Genomic DNA, 19,200 nt, shown 5'->3' with positions numbered 1-19,200 from the left:
TTTTTGAAGCAAAAAAATCTTTTGGAGTTTTCTGTTTCGTGGGAAAGAGTAGCTAAAACATCAACCCCACAGTAGTCCACCTGGTCCAGTCTTTCAGTATCTTTGTGCTTGATGGGGATCGGTTAGCTCAGTTGGCTGGAAGACTTGTCTGTTATGCACAGTGATCCCAACAGCGGTGGCTGGAGGTTACCATAAAGGACTTTCCATCTCGACCGCTCCCATCATCTGAGGTGTAGTGACCCTCAAGTTAAATCATAGAATTCTTCATAGAATCCCCATAGTGTAGAAACAGGCCATTCAGCCCAATGAGTCGACACCAACCCTTCAAAGAGCATCCCACCTAGACCCATCCCCCTACCTTATCTCTGTAACCCTGCATTTCCCATGGCTAACACACCTAATCTACACATTCCTGAACATTATGGGTAATATAGCACGGACAATCCACCTAATTTGCACATCTTTGGACTGTGGTAGGAAACTGCAGCAACCGGAGGAAACCCACGCAGACCCTGGGAGAATGTGCTGACACCACACAGACAGTAAACCACCACCAGTTGTCTTTCTCTAATGAGAGAGCAGCCCTATGGTCTGGGAGGACTACAGGTGACTTTATCTAATACCTAAGAACAGAGATGGATATGATAATGTTTGGCTGGTCCTGTAACATCTGCATTCCAGAAAATACAGTTAGATCAAAGTTGGGCCACAACCTCTTGCATTTATAGAGCACCTTTTAACACAGTAAAAAATACCAAGGCACTCAACAGGGGATCAGTGAACAGATTTTGACAATGAACCACAAAAGGAGGTAGAAAGTAGCTGACCAATGCTTGGTCAAAAAGATAGATCTTGACGAACATCTTCAAGGAAGAAAGATAAGTTGAGATGTTTTAGGGATGGATTTTAAGAGTATAGGGCCTTGGTAATTGAAGGCCAGAAGTGGAACAATTAATATTTGGGATGCTGGAGGTCAGAATTAGAGGCATGCAGGGATCCTAAAGGGTTTTAGGGCTTGAAGTATAGATATACAAAATGTAATGGGTGATAATTATGTTGAAGGATAATTTCGTGCCCCTGCATAATATATCATTCTATGTCTTCCATTTCTACCTAATTGCACAGAGATGCAATGGTTTGGATTTGTTTTCTACTTTTAAGATGAATGCAAGGTTTTTGTGCAGAGAAATCTGCAACATAAGCTCTTAAGTCCCACATATAGAGGAAAATAGAACAGTTAAGCATTACAGTTTAGTGTGGTAAAGAAAACCCCTCAGCTAATTGTGCCTACATTGGCTATTGGCTAGATCAAAGTTATGGAATTGTTCCTTAAAACCTTTTTTTTCCTTTGAGTGAGGAGTTAAATTAATTACTCTTTTTGATTCCTCCCATAAAAATGTCCTTGAAAAGAGAATGAAGGTTTCATCATCTTGTAAGCCTACTATTATTTATGACTTACATGATCTAGAACATTCTTACAAGCACAGTCTTGTGAAAAAAACGTGCTGGAGCCTGTTGTTATATAAGACTTACGACTTGTTTGATTTACTTTATAGAATGTCTTACAATGTCAAATTTCAGGCCAAACAAATTCAAACTCTCTCTGCTTTAAAATAAACATTAATTTAAAAATGTTTAAATGTGGAGGTGTAATTTAAGTGGAGATGGAGGAATACCATCTGCTGATAAAAATGGTACAGGAAATTTCATTACATAATACTCAACTTTCATACTCCAAATACTCTCAAATCCTTTTATAAAAAGAAGCTTGCACTTGCATTCAGTTGTGTAGTTTGTATAGATTAAGTTGTATTTCTCTTCAGAAGATTTACTGTACAACTGATAGCCCAATTGCTATCATTTGATGCATTCAAAGGCTATTGAAAGTTGCTGTTAGGTAAAATAGGTTCTGAACTTCCTTTCTTGCTAGTTATTGGATCTATACAGATACAAATCTACTGTACACAGGTTTGGAGTGATCATCTTCAGAAAGGACAAGTGTGGTTGCAATATTAATCTCAGCACTTTCTGGACTTTGAGTGTTTCAGCAGGCTTTATTCACACAAACTTCTCTCACAATGAATTTTCACACATATCAACAAAAGAATCATTCAATAAAATGATTGGTGGTCTGATTGTAATCTCAAATCCACATGCCTGCTGACCACTGATAACATATCACACCATGGCTCACCAAAAATCTCTTCACCTCCGCCTTAAAAATATGCAAAGACTACCTCATGACTCTTTGTGTTTTAAAAAAAACTATCTCTGTTTTAAATGAGTGACACATTATTTTTAAACAGTGACCCCTAGTTCGAGGTTCTTCCATAACATAGTGCAATGGAAGTGTCCCTACCCCTGGACTGGGAGACCTGGATTCGCATTGCACCTGCTCCAGAGGCGTGTAATAATATCTCTGAGCATGTTGGTTAGAAAAATAGGTTAATAAAAAAAAAGAGGAAGCATCCTCTCCACAACAATCCTGTCAAGATCTCTCAGGATCATGTGTGTTTCAATCAAACTGCCTCTTATTATTCTAAACTCGAGCAGATACCAACTTTTTCTCATAAGAATTTCCATTGCCTCCTCCAGTTATATTCTGATTGATTTGTATCCTTCATAAGCTGATCAATACTGTACTCAGTTCTCCAGACGTGGTCTCACCAGTACTTCGTAGTACAACTGAAGCGTGACCTCCCAATTTTTGGATTCTGTTCATTACACAATAAATGATAATTATTTGCTGTATCTGCCTACTAGCCTTTTGTGATTCATGCACCAGAACACCCAGATCCCTCTGTATCTCAAAGCTCTGCAATCTGTCACCATTCAGAAAGTGTGCCTTTTTAGTCTTCCTCAAAAATGGATAATTTCATGATTTCCTGTACTATACTTCATTTACTAGATCTATGTCCACTCATTGATCTATCTATATCCCTTTGTAGCCATCTTATGTCCTCTTTACTTCCCTTTACTTACTTTTCTTCCTCTCTTTGTGCCATCAGCAAAAATTTCAACTGTGCCTTCTATCCTTTCAACCAAATCATTTGTATAAATTTTAAACAATTGAATTCCCATAATTGATCTTTGTGGGGCACTGCTTGTTACATCTTATTAACCATCAAAAGACTCATTTATGCTCAGTCTCTGCTTCTGATGAACAAGCCAGTTTTCTATCTATGGTTTCCTGCTTGGCCAATTGTCTCACCACCTATGGGCACAAGTGCCTGTCACTGCCAGGATATCCCGGGATTCTGATGCCGGTGCCATCTTTAAACCCCAACTGTTTCCTGGTCGAGATTTGGTAGTCAGGAATTGCCCTTCACTGTACATGTAGTGAGAGAGCAACTGCAAACCAAAGCTTCTTAGGACACAGCAGTAGGGCTGATTCTTCATCGCACGTACAAATGCACATTCTTATACCTGTTGCTGATTAAGAAACAAGCCATGCAGCTTCCCTGTCCTTAGCCTCATCCTATATTACAACCCTGTCTAAATTAATGGTAGTCTTTCCCTACTTTCCAGTGTACCTCCAGCATTTTGTCTTTTGTTCAATGTGGGACCATCACATAAAAGAAAGCCTTGAAATGGTTCAAAGCATTCACTTTCATTTAGCAAAGTGAACAAAAAAAACAGAGTTGCATTTGCATCTCAGAACTGAAATTGACTGCTTGCCTTTTGAGCACTAACTAAGTTGCAGTTAGTGAGTGATCACTGCATCCAACTTTCATCAACTGTAACTGGCTATCAATTAAGTCCTCTTTGGCTTCTTGTGTTTGATGCTGCAGCACTCTACTGTGCATTAGGTAATGCCCTTCCTGCTTAATGCCCTCATCTTCCACCTCAGAAAATTGCTGCTGCTCCCCCAGCTCTTTAGCCTCCATCACATCCTCTGTTTGCCTGCTCCAGTTGTGTAGAGCATAGCATGCTATGAATATGTGGTACACTCTGTCCAAGGTACCTGGCACCGACTTCTATCTTGTAGCACCCATCATCACAGATAACTTGTAAATTGATGAAATGGAACCCTTTCTATTGATGAAGTCAGTTGTGTTACATGACTGCACTGTTTTTGATTTTGACAGTAAACTCTTATGAATACAAGAATTTTTGATTCAACTCTGTTCTAATGTTCACAGTCATTTGTTTGCAAGGCTTTACAATGCTTGTGAATGTTGTTTATAGGTTCCACAAAATAATGAAGCCAATATATGTTTCTAGTGGCTACAAGTTACTTACCTTTAACTGACGAATTTCTTTTCTTAACCACACAGATGTCAAACTATAAGCGTGCAACTTTTGAAGATGATGATCCTGCAGAATCAGCAACAGATGGCAATGCCTCACCAGAAAGTGTGGAGGTTTGTTGAATTGACTAGTTGAATTGATATTTTTATTAAATCATGGTTTCTTGTCTAACCTAATACTCATTTCCTTTATTTGTATACATGATGAATGTTTAGGAAGTTGTTTCATGATATGGTGTGCATGTCAACCCAGTTTATTTAGTAACAATGTGCACAGGAAAGTGCAGTTACTGCGACAGCATAATCAAGAACAGCCACATTGTATCCTTTGTTTATCCATTTTCTTTTTGGTTTTTTTAAAGATAGTGACTAACAATTTCTTCATTGTGATGTCTGATGGAATAGTCCTGATTAAAGTAGTTTCATGAGGAGAGTTAACAGTAAAATTTATTTTGCTTCCCCATAAACAAAATCTAACTGCTCAGATATTTGAGTTTTTTCTATAGTGTTCACATTTTGAAAAGTGAGTCATTTTGAACTGCTTGCTTATCTACATCTGAAATTGGGCAGGTTGTTGATATGCTTGTGTTTTTAAAGCTGAGTTTGAACTGAAGCTTTAAGATCCCTCACCGTATACCCTTTGAGAATTGTGTTCTCTGCTGAAAACATGGAACTGGTCCTTTGTAGTTCTGGATGAACAGCGTACTGGGACATTTTCTTTATGTTCAACATAAAAGCAGTCTTGTTTTGCTGCTTTGGAGTTCAACATATGGTATTTATGTTTACATGAAGATTTAGTACATAAGGAATTAATTATACTTTGAGACAAAAGGAATGAGGAATGTTAAATGAGGAAAGATTGAACAGGTTGGGCCTATACTTATTAGAGTTTAGAAGGATGAGAGTGGCCTTATTGAAATGTATCAGGGTTTGGAGGGTATTTGAAGGGTAGATGCTGAGACGTTATTTCCTTTCCTGAGGGAAATCTAGAATTAGGGGACCCAGCTTTAAAAAAAAGGATCTCCCATTTAGAGTCATCAAGGTTGACAGCACAAGAAAATTCTCTTCCACCTATCATGTCTATGACCTTCAAAAACCAGTAGCTAACTTTTCTAATCTCATCTTTCAGCACTTGGCCTATAGCCTTGTATGCCTGAGCATTTAAGATTGAGATGAGGAGGAATTTATTCTGAAGTTGGGAATCTTTGGAATTCTTTGCCCAAGCGATTGTGGGAGGAAGGTTTGACAGGAAAGCGGAGTTAAGACCACAGTCAGATCAGCCATGATTTTATTGAATAGAGGAGCAGGCTCAATGGGCCAAATGACATAGTCCAGCTTCTATTTATAATAGTCTATGTGGTATATTTCTTCTGTAGTCAGTGTCAGCACATTCAGTTATAGCCTGCTCCAGTCTCAGAAGAACACAAGATGCGGACGTGAAGTATTTTTGTCACATTTCGTGAAGCACCCTACCATTACATATACAGTATAAGTCAGTTCTGTTTTATGTCAAATCTCAGTCCATTTCCTAGTGGGTTAGGTGCACAGCACCAAAATGCCTGTTTAGAGGGGAGGTACTGGCCTAGTACTATTATTGTTAGACTGTTAATCTAGATAATGTTCTGGGGGTCCCAGGAGTGAATTCTGTCATGGCAGCTGGTGGAATTTGAATTCAGTAAAAAATTTGGAATTAAGAGTGTAATGATGATCATGTACTTTATATGTATTTGGAAAGGCAAGGACTGATTGGGGTAGTCAACATGGCATTGTGCGTGGGAAATCGTGTCTCAGTAACTTAATTGAGTATTTTTAAAGAAGTAACAAAGAGGATTGATGAGGGCACAGCAGTGGACATGATCTATATGGACTTCAAGAAGGCATTCGACAAGGTTCCTCATGGTAGACTGATTAGCAAGGTTAAATCACATGAAATCCAAGGAGAACTAGCCATTTGGATACAGAACTGGCTCAAAGGTAGAAGACAGAGGATGGTGGTGGAGGATTGCTTTTCAGACTGGAGGCCTGTGACCAACGGTGTGCGACAAGGATTGATGTTGGGGCTGCTGTTTTACATCATTTATACAAACGATTTGGATGTGAACGTAGGAGGTATGGTTAGTAAGTTTGCAGATCTCACTAAAATTGGAGGTGTAGTGGATAGTGAAGAATATTACACCGCAGTACAACAGGATCTTGATCATATGGGCCAATGGACTGAGAAGTGGCAGATGGAATTTAATTTAGATAAATGTGAGGTGGTACATTTTGGAAAAGCAAATCAGGGCAGGACTTATACACTTAATGGTAAGGTCTGGAGAGTGTTGCTGAACAAAGAGACCTTGGAGTGCAGGTTCATAGTTCCTTGAAAGTGGAGTTGCAGGTAGATAGGATAGTGATGAAGGCGTTTGGTATGCTTGTGTTTATTGATCAATGCATTGAGTATGGGAATTGGGAGGTCATGTTGCAGCTGCACAGGACATTGGTTAGGCCACTTTTGGAATACTGCATGCAATTCTGGTCTCCCTGCTATAGGAAGGATGTTGTGAAACTTGAAAAGGTTCAGAAAAGTTTTACAAGGATGTTGCCAGGGTTGGAGGGTTTAAGCTGTAGGACAAGGCTGAATAGGCTGGGTCTATTTTCCCTGGAGTGTCAAAAGCTGAGGGGTGACCTTTATAGAGGTTTATAAAATCATGAGGGGCATGGATAAGGTAAATAAACAAGGTGTTTTCCCCAGGGTAATGGAGTCCACAACTAAAGGGCGTAGGTTTAAGGGCGAGAGGGGAAAGACTTAAAAGGGACCAAAGGGCAACATTTTCACACAGGGGTTGGTGCGTGCATGGAATGAGTTGTCGGAGGAAATGGTGGAGGCTGGTACAATTACAACACTTAAAAGGCATCTGGATGGGTATGTGACTAGGAAGGGTTTAGACACGTGGGCCAAATGCTGGCAAATGGGGCTAGATTTATTTAGGATATCTGGTCAGTACGGTTTAGTTGGACTGAAGGGTCTGTTTTCCTGCTGTACATCTCCATGACCGTGTGATTCTATGCCTCTATGAGACCATTGATGATTATAACACTTAAAATAAGTGCTTGTTTTTCATTCATTCCTGGGATGTTGGCTTCACTGGCTAGGCCAACATTTATTGCCCATCCACAATTGTCCAGAGGGCCTTTAAGAGTCAACCATGTTGCTCTGGGTCTGGAGTCACATGTTGAACAGATCAGGTAAGGACAGCAGTTACCTTTTCTAGAAGATATTAGTGAACTTGGGTTTTTTCTAACAGCAATGGTTTCATGGTCATTGTTAGACTCTTAATTTCAGATTTTTTAATTGAATTCAAATTCCAATATCTGCCTTGGCAGGATTGAAGCCTAGATGCCCAGAGCATTACCAAGATTTATAGTCTAGCATAAATACCACTAGGCCATCACCCTCCCCTAAACAGACATTTTAGTTCTGTGAACTTAACGCACTACAGAATGGGTTGAAATTTGATGTAAAATAGACATCATAAAACAAGTCAGGGTGCTTAGTAGGATTATTATAAAGCAAAATTTTATGCCAAGCCGGGTAAGGTGTGATGAAGGCAGTTGGGCAACAGTTTAGCTGAAGACAAAAGTGTTAAGGAGTGTTTCAAAGGAGGAAAAAGCAGTAGGGAAATTTAAGGAGCATATCTCGAGCTTAGTGCCAAAGCAGCTGAAGACATTGTCATTAGTACTGCAGCAATTAAACCTGGGAAATGCCCAAGAGGCTAGGGTTAGAGGAAAGCAGAAGGTGGTGGAACTGGAGCTGATTATAGCGATAGGGAAGGAAGATGCCTTGGAGTTATTGTAAACAAAGATATGAGAATTTAAAAATTGAGGCACTGTTTAACAACAACCTTCTATTGGATGAATGGGACTCGGTGCATGTTAGGACATGGACAGTAGAATTATGGATCACATTAACTTTCTGTAGGGTAAAAGGTGGGAGGCTTTCTGAAAATTCCTTGAAATAGTTAAAGGTCCAGTCATGTTTCTCGGTAAATTAGTATTGTGTCATTGAATGTAAATTACTGACTGAATGGTAAAGATACGAGAACTTCTTTGACTCTAACAACCTGCATTGTGGGTATACCAGAGTCAAATGCACTGTAGTATTAAAAGACACCATCATCATCTGATCAAGGGCAATTAGGGACGGATAATAAATGCCAGTGATACTCACATCCCAAGAATGAATTTAAAAATATTAATGATTTTAATGGTACATGCATTAGTTCAGATAAATATTTGAAGCTTTCATAACAAGCACAAAATTTCAAATTGAGTCATCTCATAGAAAATTAAGTACATTTTTGATGAAATGAAAGAAAGAGCTAACTCAAACATAAACGTACACAATTTTGAAATAATTAGGCTTTAATAAGAGTGATTTCTTCTTGCCCGTCTTGACATTGTATCTGTATTTGAATACACAATCTGAGCAGTAGAGGGATTTAAGCTTATAAACCTGCAATTTTGACAGACTTTGCCCCTTTGAAAGTAATAATGTATTTTGTTAATTGTTTTTGGTATAGATTTGAAACAAACCACATGGAAATCTGTGGTCAGTCAAATAGTTTTCATATTGTAGTTTTTAATTTTCCCCTTTTGGTCCCAAACCTACGCAGAAGGTTTCCTAGTGCGCAAATTCAGATGGATAAATCTCATTAAAGAAATTACTTCAGTGTGGGCTTTCTTATCACTGGCAAATAGAAGGATGCAGTATGTTTTTCACAGTGTAATTTTTGGTTTAAATTATCATAATGTTTAGTCTTAATGTTTCTGTTGTTCAAGGCATGTTGATAAGAAACCGACTCAATTTATATTGAAAGGAAAATTTGTCTTGAAATTTCTAATTGTATTTTCAACAGGTTGGCTTCAGAAAAGGTAAATCACTTTCTTTGGGATCCATTGGAACGATAACACAGTTGGAACTGACCCTGTTAGCAGTCCTCTTGGTTGTAGTTATGGCCCTGATTGGTTGTATTGTTACTCTGGTAATAAAGAATACCCAAGGTAAGCTAAAATTGGGTAACCCATCAGTGTAGATTTAGTTTTATCTGATTATTCATTTGAATGACAAACTATTTGTTTCTGTATATTGAAAATACTTCTTAGTTTCTCATTCGTTTTATCTACTCTTGATATTCTTCATCCTTTTTAAAGATCCTAGACTTCTGTAAAAAGCAAAAGTACTTTAAAATCCTGAACTTGCACCTAAATATTATTTGGGGCAACTTTTGGGACATTCTGAAATGTCACTGAAGTAGTTTTGAAGTGTATTTATTGTTTTAATGTTGGAAATATGGCAACAAATTTAAGCACAACACAGTTAGCAATGAGAGATATGCCGAGATGATCAATTTTAGCATTTGGTTGAAACATTACTTTTCAAGTATACCAGTGGAACTCCTCTGCTCCTCTTTGAAATGAGCCATGAGGTTGTCTAGAGGGTAGGTGTAGATTTCTGTCAATTATCATTGATATGAGAATTGCTGTAAAACGGCTTTTTACTTTAAACACTTAGTAGCCTCAAGATCACGCTCTACCACCACCCTCTGTCTGCTACCATCAAGCCAATTTTGTATCCAGTTGGCTAGCTTTCCTTGGATCCCATGTGACCTAACATTGCTAACCAGTCTACCATACCAGTCTAACTTGGCAGAGGCCTTACTAAAGTCCATGTAGTCAATGTCTACCGCTCTGTCTTCTTGGTCACCTCTTTAAAACAAAACTTAATTGAGTTTGTGAGACACTGTTTCCCACGCACAAAGCCATGCTGACTATCCTTAATCAGCCCTTGCCTCTCCAAATGTATGTTAATCCTCTTTCAGAATCCTCTTCAACAGTTTACCCGCCACTTATATCAGGCTCACTGGTTGTGTAGATCCCTGGCTTTTCTTTACAGCCTTTCTTAAATAATGGCACAACATCAGCCATCCTCCAGTCTTCTGGCACTTCACCCATGGCTGCTGACGATACAAGTGTCTCTGCTACGGGCCCCGCAATTTCTTCCCTAGCTTCCCACAATATCCTGTGATACATCTGGTCAGGTCGCGAGCATTTATCTTTGTGTTTTAAGACCTCCAGAACCTCCTGTTTTGTCATGTGGACTCTTTTCAAGGCATCACTATTTATTCCTCTAAGTTCCCTAGCTTCCATGTCTTTCTCCACAGTAAATACTGCCATGAAATATTTGTTTAGTATCTAACCCATCTCCTGTGGTTGCACACAGGATGGCCTCCTTGATCTTTAAGGGGCCCTACTCTCTCCCTAGTTATTCTTTTGCCTTTGATTTAATTGTAGAATCTCTTTTGTTATGGACCAGGCCAGAACCCCTCAAAGTATTTTAAGAAGATAGCCTAAACCCTAAATTTTTCTTATTGTAAAGGTAGCTGTGAAGTGAGTGTTCCAGGTGTGATGCAACAGGTCAAACCACTCAACTTTAAGCAAAATGCAGTTTATTTAAATGCTACAGTTAAAACACGAACAAAAGAAAGCAGAAGTTAGAATAACTTAACTATTAGAAAACTTAACCGAATGCTCGATACAGTAACTCAACGAATTAACTGTTCCAATATAATAAAATCCCATAAACACACCTCTGGGCAAAAAAGGTAAATTGAAACACAGATTCTTACAGGCAGGAGGGAACAATGTCCAAAGAGATTTCAGAGAAAGTTAGTTAGGAATCCTTTACTGAAGCTTGCAACCTTTCTGATAATCACACATCTTGTGACTGCTACAGCTAAAAAAAATACTACAACTTGAACTGGGAGAACTGGCCACTTCCCTTCCATTGTTAAACTCTTTTAAAAAAACACTATTGATTCAGGCTGGCTCCCTCGCCAGTTCAGTACCTCTGCCTTTGCAATCTCTCTTCAAAAAAACCCAGGACAAAATAATCTTTTTTTAAAGTGACAGCATTGTCACGCTTTGGATTCTCCTTAACCTTACCTGCCAGAGCTATCTCATGTCTCATTTTTGCCTTTCTATTTTCCCTCTTAAGTGTACTTCTACTCACCCTATACTCCTCAAGTGATTTACTTGATCCCAGCTGTCCATGCCTGTTATATGCGTCCTTTTTCTTGACCAGAGCCACAAATATCTAGTCATTCAGTGTTCCCTACTCCTACCAGACTAACATAAACACACTATCCCTGAACTCTTGTTATCTCACTTTTGAAAGCTTCCCATTTGCCAGTCATCCCTTTACCTTTGAGCAGCCTTTCCCCGTCAACTTTTGAAAGTTCCTGTCTAATACTGTCAAAATTGGCCTTGCTCCAATTTAGAACTTTAACTTGTGGACCAGGCCTATCCTTTTCTAAAACTAATAGAAATATGGTGGCACATTCCAAAATACTCCTCCACTAACACCTCATTCGCTTGCTGTGTCTTATTTCCCATGTGAAGATCGAGGTTTAGAACATAGAACAGTACAGCACAGTACAGGCCCTTCAGCCCACGATGTCATGCCGACCTTTTACCCTAATCCTAAGGTCTATCTACCCTCCACCCTACCTTATACTATCATCCATATGCCTATCTAATATCCGCTTAAATGCTCCTAATGAGGCCGACTCCACTACCCTCTCCGGCAATGCATTCCACGCCCCGACCACTCTCTGTGTAAAGAACCTACCTCTGACGTCTCCCCTACATCTACCTCCACTCACTTTAAAACTATGCCCCCTCGTAATAGCTACCTCCACCCTAGGAAAAAGTCTCTGGCTGTCCACTCTATCTATAGCTCTGATCATTTTGTACACCTCTGTCAAGTCACCTCTCATCCTTCATCGTTCTAAAGAGAAAAGCCCTAGCTCTCTCAACCTTTCCTCGTAAGACCTTCGCTTCATTCCAGGCAACATCCTGGTAAATCTCCTCTGCACCTTTTCCAATGCTTCCACATCTTTCCTGTAATGAGGCGACCAGAACTGGACACAATACTCCAAATGTGGCCGAACCAGGGTTTTGTATCGCTGGAGCATAACTTCACAGCTCTTGAACTCAATCCCTCTATTAATGAAAGCTAACACACCATACGCCATCTTAACAACTCTATCCACCTGGGTGGCAGCTTTCAGGGAACTGTGGACATGAACCCCAAGATCCCTCTGCTCCTCCACACTGCCAAGAATCTTTCCGTTAACCCTGTATTCTGCTTTCAAGTTTTATCTTCAAAAATGAATCACCTCACACTTTTCAGGGTTAAACGCCGTCTGCCACTTCTCAGCCCAGCTCTGCATCCTATCAATGTCCCTTTGTAACCGAGAACAGCCCTCCACACAGTCCACAACGCAACCCACCTTCGTATCGTCCGCGAACTTACTAATCCACCTTTCCACTCCTTCATCCAAATCATTTACGAAAATCACAAATAGAAGGAGGACCCAGAACAGATCCTTGTGGTACACCACTTGTAACTGAGCACCATATTGAATATTTTCCGTCCACTACCACCCTTTGTCTTCTAAGGGTCAGCCGATTCTGAATTCAATCTGCCACATTTCCCCCTATCCCATGCCTCCTTTCCTTCTGCATGAGCCTACCATGGGGAACCTTATCAAACGCCTTACTTAAATCCATGTATGCCACATCCACTGCTCTACCTTCATCCATGTGTTTGGTCACCTCTTCAAAGAATTCAGTAAGGTTTGTGAGGCATGATCTACCCCTCACAAATCCATGCTGACTATCACGAATCAAACTGTGCCTTTCCAAGTGATCATAAATCCTATCTCAGAGCCCTTTCCAATAATTTGCCCACCACTGATGTAAGACTAACTGGCCTGTAATCTCCGGGGTTATCCTTATTCCCTTTTTTGAACAAGGGCATGACGTTTGCCTCTCTCCAATCTTCTGGCACTATACCCTTGGACAGTGAGGACAAAAAGATCATCACCAAAGGCCCTGCGATCTCTTCCCTCGCTTCCCATAGAATCCTTGGATAAATCCCATCAGGTCCCGGGCACTTATCTATCTTCAACTTCCTCAAAATTTCTAGCACATCTTCCTTATTAACAGCGACCTCCTCTAGCCTACCTGCCTGTTTCACACTGTCCTCCTCTACAACTAGGTCCCTCTCAGTTGTGAATACCGAAGAAAAGTATTCATTAAGGGCCTCTCCTATCTCTTTAGGGTCCGTGCACAAATTCCCTTTACAATCCTTGATTGGCCCTACCCTTTCTCTGGTCATTCTCTTATTCCTCACATACGTGTAAAAAGCCTTGGAATTTTCCTTGATCCTATCTGCCAAGGTTTTCTCATGCCCCTTTATAGTTCTCCTAAGCCCTTTCTTCAGCTCGTTCCTGGATAACTTGTATCCCTCTAGAGTCTTTTCTGTTCCTTGTTTCCTAAACCTTACATAAGCATCCTTCTTCCTCTTAACCAGTTGTTCGACCTCTGTTGAGAACCAAGGCTCCCTCAGTCGACCGCATCTTCCCTGCCTGCTAGGGACAAACATATCGAGCACACGCAGTATGCATTCCTTAAACAATCTCCACATCTCAGTAGTGCTCTTCCCTGACAGTATCTGTTCCCATTTTATGTTACCCCGTTCTTGCTCAACGGAATTGTTATTACCCTTCCCCCAAGTATCAACCTTACCCTGCTGTATGTACCTATCCTTTTCCATGACTGTTGTAAAAATAACAGAGTTATGATCGCTACCGCCAAAATGCTCTCCTACTAACAGGTCTAACACTTGGCCCAGTTCATTGCCAAGCACCAAATCCAAAGTGGCCTCTCCTCGTGTTGGTCTATCTACATACTGTATCAGGAATCCTTCCTGAACGCACTGGACAAAATCCTCTCCATCTAAAATATTACAACTAAAATGTTTCCAATCAATATTTGGAAAGTTGAAGTCACCCATGACTACAACCCTGTGACTTCTGCACCTTTCCAGTATCTGCCTCCCAATCCGCTCCTCCACTTCGCTGCAACTATTAGAGGGTCTGTAAAAAACCCCCAACAATGTGACTGCTCCTTTCTTGTTCTGGACCTCAACCCAAACTGACTCTGTAGACATATCATTCTCAAACTGCCTTTCAGTAGCTGCTATACTAGCTCTGATTAGCAATGCCACTCCCCCGCCTCTTTTTCCACCCTCCCTATTTCTTTTAAAGCATCTAAATCCCAGAACGTCCAACAACCATTCCTGTCCCTGAGTTACCCAAGTTTCCGTAATGGCCACAACATCGTAGTTCCAAGTACTGACCCATTCTCTAAGTTCATCCACCTTATTTCTGATACTTCTAGCATTGAAGTATACACACCTCAAACCATTTCTGTGTCCACAATTACGCTCCATCGACCGCATTTCTTTATTAACAACCTCACTCCCTGTTGTGTCTGCTGGAAGGCTGAATACCTCATCCTCTGAATTACAAATCCGGTTCCCCACCCCCTGCCAATCTAGTTTAAACCATCCCATATAACTTGAGCAAACCGCCCTCCCAGGATATTTGTGCCCTTCTCGTTCACGTGCAACCCGTCCTTACTGTACAGGTCCCACCTTCCCCAGAATGTGCTCCAATTATCTACATAATGGAAGCCCTCCCTCCTACACCAGCCCTGTAGCCACGTGTTTAGCTGCACTCTCTCCCTATTTCTTACCTCGTTATCATGTGGCACTAGTAGTAATCCAGAGATAACTACCCTGTTTGTCCTGGACTTCAGCTTCCAACCTAACTCCCTGTAATCGTTTTTCACATTGTCTGGCCTTTTTCTACCTATGTCATTGGTACTGATGCGTACCATGACTGCTGGTTGCTCACCCTCCCCACTAAGGATCTTGAAGACACGATCCGAGACATCACGGACCCTGGCACCCGGGAGGCAACATACCATCCATTCATCTCGTTTGCGTCCACAGAACCGCCTGTCTGTGCCTCTTACTATTGAATCCCCCACTACAATTGCTCTCCTATTCTGCCCCCTTCCCTTCTATGCCACAGGGCCAGGCTCAGTGCCAGAGATCTGTCCACTATGGCCTTCCCCTGGTAGGTCGTCCCCCCCAGCAGTATCCAAAGCGGTATACTTATTATTGAGGGGAATGGCCACAGGGGATCCCTGCACTGTCTGCCTGTTCCCTTTCCGCTTCTTGACAGCTACCTTTTTCCTGTACCTTGGGTGTGACCACCTCCTCAAAACTCCTCTCTATCACCCCCTCAGCCTCCCGAATGATCCGGAGTTCTTCCAGCTCCAGCTGCAGTTCCCTAACACGGTTTTTGAGGAGCTGGAGTCAGGTGCACTTCTCGCAGGTGAAGTCAGAGGGGACACCAGCAGTGACCCTTACCCCTCACATCCTGCAAGAGGAGCATGCAACTGCCCTAGCTTCCATTCCCTCTACTCTAGATTTCCAGAAGAATAAAAAAAAAGCCTTACCTTCCCAACCCTCCACGCAGTCTTTTTTTTTGGTTAGAGGAGGAGGATGGGTGGGAGACACTACATATGTAGTGTTTCGGGTTTAGCCAATGCCCGAATTTATCTGTTTCTTCCTGGCTCGTGTTCTCTCCACACACCCACCGCTGAAAACAAGAAGGCCGCTGCTGCACAAGGTAAGTTTTTATACAGGGAAAAAAACAACCTTACCTTCCCGTCGGCACCCTGGCTCGCGCTGCTGCCGCTCTAGTAGATATGTCTATGCATTGATAAAGAAAAATTTCTTGAACACACTTAATTCCTCCCCATCCAAACCGTTAACACTATGGCAGTCCTAGTCTATGTTTGGAAAGTTAAAATCCCCTACCATTACAATCCTATTATTCTTGCAGACATCTGAGATCTCTCTACATATTTGCTCCTCAATCTTCCACTGGCTATTGGGGGCCTAAAGTACGATCCCATCAAGGTGATCATCCCCTTCTTATTTCTCAGTTCCACCCATATAGCTTCACTGGATGATCCCTCAGGAATATCGACTCTCCATCCTGACTTGGAAATATATTGCTATTCCTTCAGTGTTGGAATTCCAATCCTGGAATTCTGTCCTTAAAAGCGTTGTGGGTCAACCCCCAATACATGGACTGTAGTGGTTCAAGAAGGCAGCTCATCACCACCTTCTCAAGGACAACTAGGAATGGGCAATAAATGCTGGCCAGCCAATGACACCCACGCCCCATGAGAGAAATTTTGAAAAAACAATTAGAATTCACTCTGGCTAGTGGGTAGTGATCAAGCGGTCAACACTTTCAAACCTCTTGAGAGTTGTTGCAGATCTGACTGAATCCAAACTGACCAACACTGAAGAGGCAAATTGTGAGTAAATACTACTTGATAGCACAATTGATGAATCGTTCCATTACTTTCATAACTGGGTGTAGACTAATAGACTGGTAATTGGCTGGATTGGATTTATTCTGCTCTTTATGGACATGACCTTTTTCTGCATTGTCTATTTACCTCTGTAACTGCACTGGGACTGCTTAACTAGGAGCATAGGTAAATTCTTGAGTACCACAGCTACAATTTTGTCAGGGTCTGCAAATTTATCCATGCTCATTGATTTCACCTCTTACTTGTATGTCTCATAGAATTAATCTAATTGGCTCAAAACTTTCATTGATAGGTGCAAACACCAGGAAGAGACCAGGAAAGATCTGCTGAGGATGGCTGCTGATAGATTATTATGTAGTCTCGTGTTAATTTATAAGATGTGACATTCAGGATTTGAAAAATGCGTTTGTGATCTGGGCAAACTTTTATTCCTTAATCCGCACTCCTAAAATAAATTATTTGGTCATTCATCACATTGCTGTTGTGCGGGAAAACTGGTTACGGTGTTTTCCTACTTATGATAGTGACTACAATTCATTTCATCGGCTATGGAACCACTTCAGGAGCCCCTGAGATGCTATATGATGGCACTTCATGTACCACCTGTTTCTGTCCTTTAAGCTTTCAACATTTTATCGAAATGTAATTTTTAGTTGATTTTGCAGCTTAGGACTGATACTGAAAGTAACATCGATAATGCAGTAATTGAAATCTAGATGCATTGGAATATGAAGATAACTATAGCAATTGCTGGAAAATAATATTTTAATAATAGTATTACTAAACCTATCTTTCAAATATCAGTTTTGCTTCTTGGCTACATTGTTTCCTAATCTAGCTATTTGAAGTTCAGTTTAAGTATTCTCCTTGCTCAACATTGGACTTATCTCTTCTAACCAATTTCATCGAATTGAATAGTGCATTGCATGAGTCATGTAGAAATTTTCCAATTCTGTTTTATATGTCACCTCAGGAAAATGACCAAGCCTCAATATTAATTTATCATTTTTCATTTATTAATTGGTGTTGTGAAAGGGAAGTCTATATGCATTTTTCATTTTGCAGATCCTTCACATAAAATTTGTCTGTCTGAAACTTGTATTATGGTGGCTGCTAAAATAACAGAATCCCTAGACCGTTCAGTGGACCCCTGCAATGACTTTTATCAATATGCCTGCGGTGGATGGATAAAGAAAAATCCATTGCCTGATGGAAGGTCACGTTGGAATACCTTTAATAGTTTATGGGACCAGAACCAGGCAGTTATGAAACATCTTTTGGGTAAGTAAAAAGAAAAAGGTACAATTATTACTGAATGTGATTTTGATAAGGCCTCTTGTTTATCATGTATATTTATTGCAGATTAATATGATAAACATGATTGTTGAGATCCATTACTCATTATGCTCACCTCTACAGTTAACACTTTTTTTACCATTTAAAATGTAACTTTCTGCTTTATTTATGATGATTGGAAAACTTGCTTTGTTAAAATGTTTTGCGATGCTAAATGCAAAACATACTTGGTTAGAAATCATTGTGATACTTGTAACCAGAGAATGCACGTAATAAACAAAGATCTATTTTTCATGACAGGTTTCAGTCTAGCTTGCAGTATTACATTCAAGAACTGAACTATTGCAAACATGTTTTTATTTAAAAAGCCTCCAATGCATGATTAAACAATAAATCTTGGTAAAACCCCCTCTTGTAAAACAGAAATGATAAGGTAATACTTTGAAATTTGAGAGTACAGAAAGAAAATGTAAAGGAATTCAGTGTAGCTATCATGGAATGGAAAAATTAGTACAATTTTGAAAACCTTTGACTGTTTTTAATTAATTTTATATTGATTGTGAAGCTTTGAATTTGGCAATGTGTTTGGCCCAACTATACTGTCAGTCACAAATATAAAAAGATGTTAAGTGCTCTTACAGCATGGATATTATTAAATTGTTTCATTTACTGTTGATCTGAATAAGCAGAGAAGTAATTAATGCATCAACATTTTCAGTTCGCAGTGGACAAACTATACAGTAAAAGATACAGGCCTTGTGACAAGCATGCCTGCCAAATTGGAGACGATGGTGGCCTTTTGTGCTTAGAGAAATCACCCTAAGGGACTTTAGTACAAAAAAAAATTAAGCACAAAGCCCAGTCTGCATCATATTAGGACACCATGAATGGAAGATGATGTCACCAATAATCTTCATGCTTCTGCAACTGAACTTGTAAGCAAAGGAAGCTAAATCTTGTTTGCAGTTCGTTCACTTAGCAGGCCTCAGTTATGACATTTTACAGAAATGGAAATTTTAGGGGAAAAGATGGAATGGTGGAATGGAGGGTGAAGAAAGTAGACTTAAGAAGGAATACTTAAAGTCACTTAGCAACAATCAAAGGAAGTAAATTATGAACAAAAACAAAGTTGCTGGAAAAGTAAATTATGATGCAGGAAGCTTTGAATCCTATAGAGTTATTAAAGAGACAAAATGCGATCAGTGAGGTTGTGTTCATCCACAAGATTGTGTCATTCAGTGCAAATGATCTAAAATTTGTTATTCAGTTAGTTAAATTATTTAGTAATTCATGATTGGAAATATTTTTCTGGCTTAATGCTAATGACTGAATAATTTTTAATTTTGTA

The 19,200-nt window shown here is 40.1% G+C and overlaps 1 protein-coding gene across 3 annotated transcripts in view; it reads left to right on the top strand.

Annotated features, from left to right (window-relative positions):
- The window catches only part of LOC109932882 (endothelin-converting enzyme 2-like), a 153,417-nt gene that overhangs the window by 57,332 nt on the left and 76,885 nt on the right, over window positions 1-19,200 (top strand). For all 3 annotated transcript variants that reach the window (XM_048604271.1, XM_048604273.1, XM_048604272.1), the window contains exons 2-4: window positions 4,278-4,364; window positions 9,149-9,293; window positions 17,622-17,837. In XM_048604271.1, coding sequence (XP_048460228.1) covers window positions 4,278-4,364; window positions 9,149-9,293; window positions 17,622-17,837 — 448 coding nt within the window. The remainder of the gene's footprint in view (window positions 1-4,277; window positions 4,365-9,148; window positions 9,294-17,621; window positions 17,838-19,200) is intronic.

This window comes from Rhincodon typus, chromosome 13 (assembly GCF_021869965.1).
Source record: "Rhincodon typus isolate 14 chromosome 13, sRhiTyp1.1, whole genome shotgun sequence".
NCBI classification, from domain to species: Eukaryota; Metazoa; Chordata; class Chondrichthyes; order Orectolobiformes; family Rhincodontidae; genus Rhincodon; species Rhincodon typus.
This window is presented reverse-complemented; position numbering and strand designations above follow the sequence as displayed.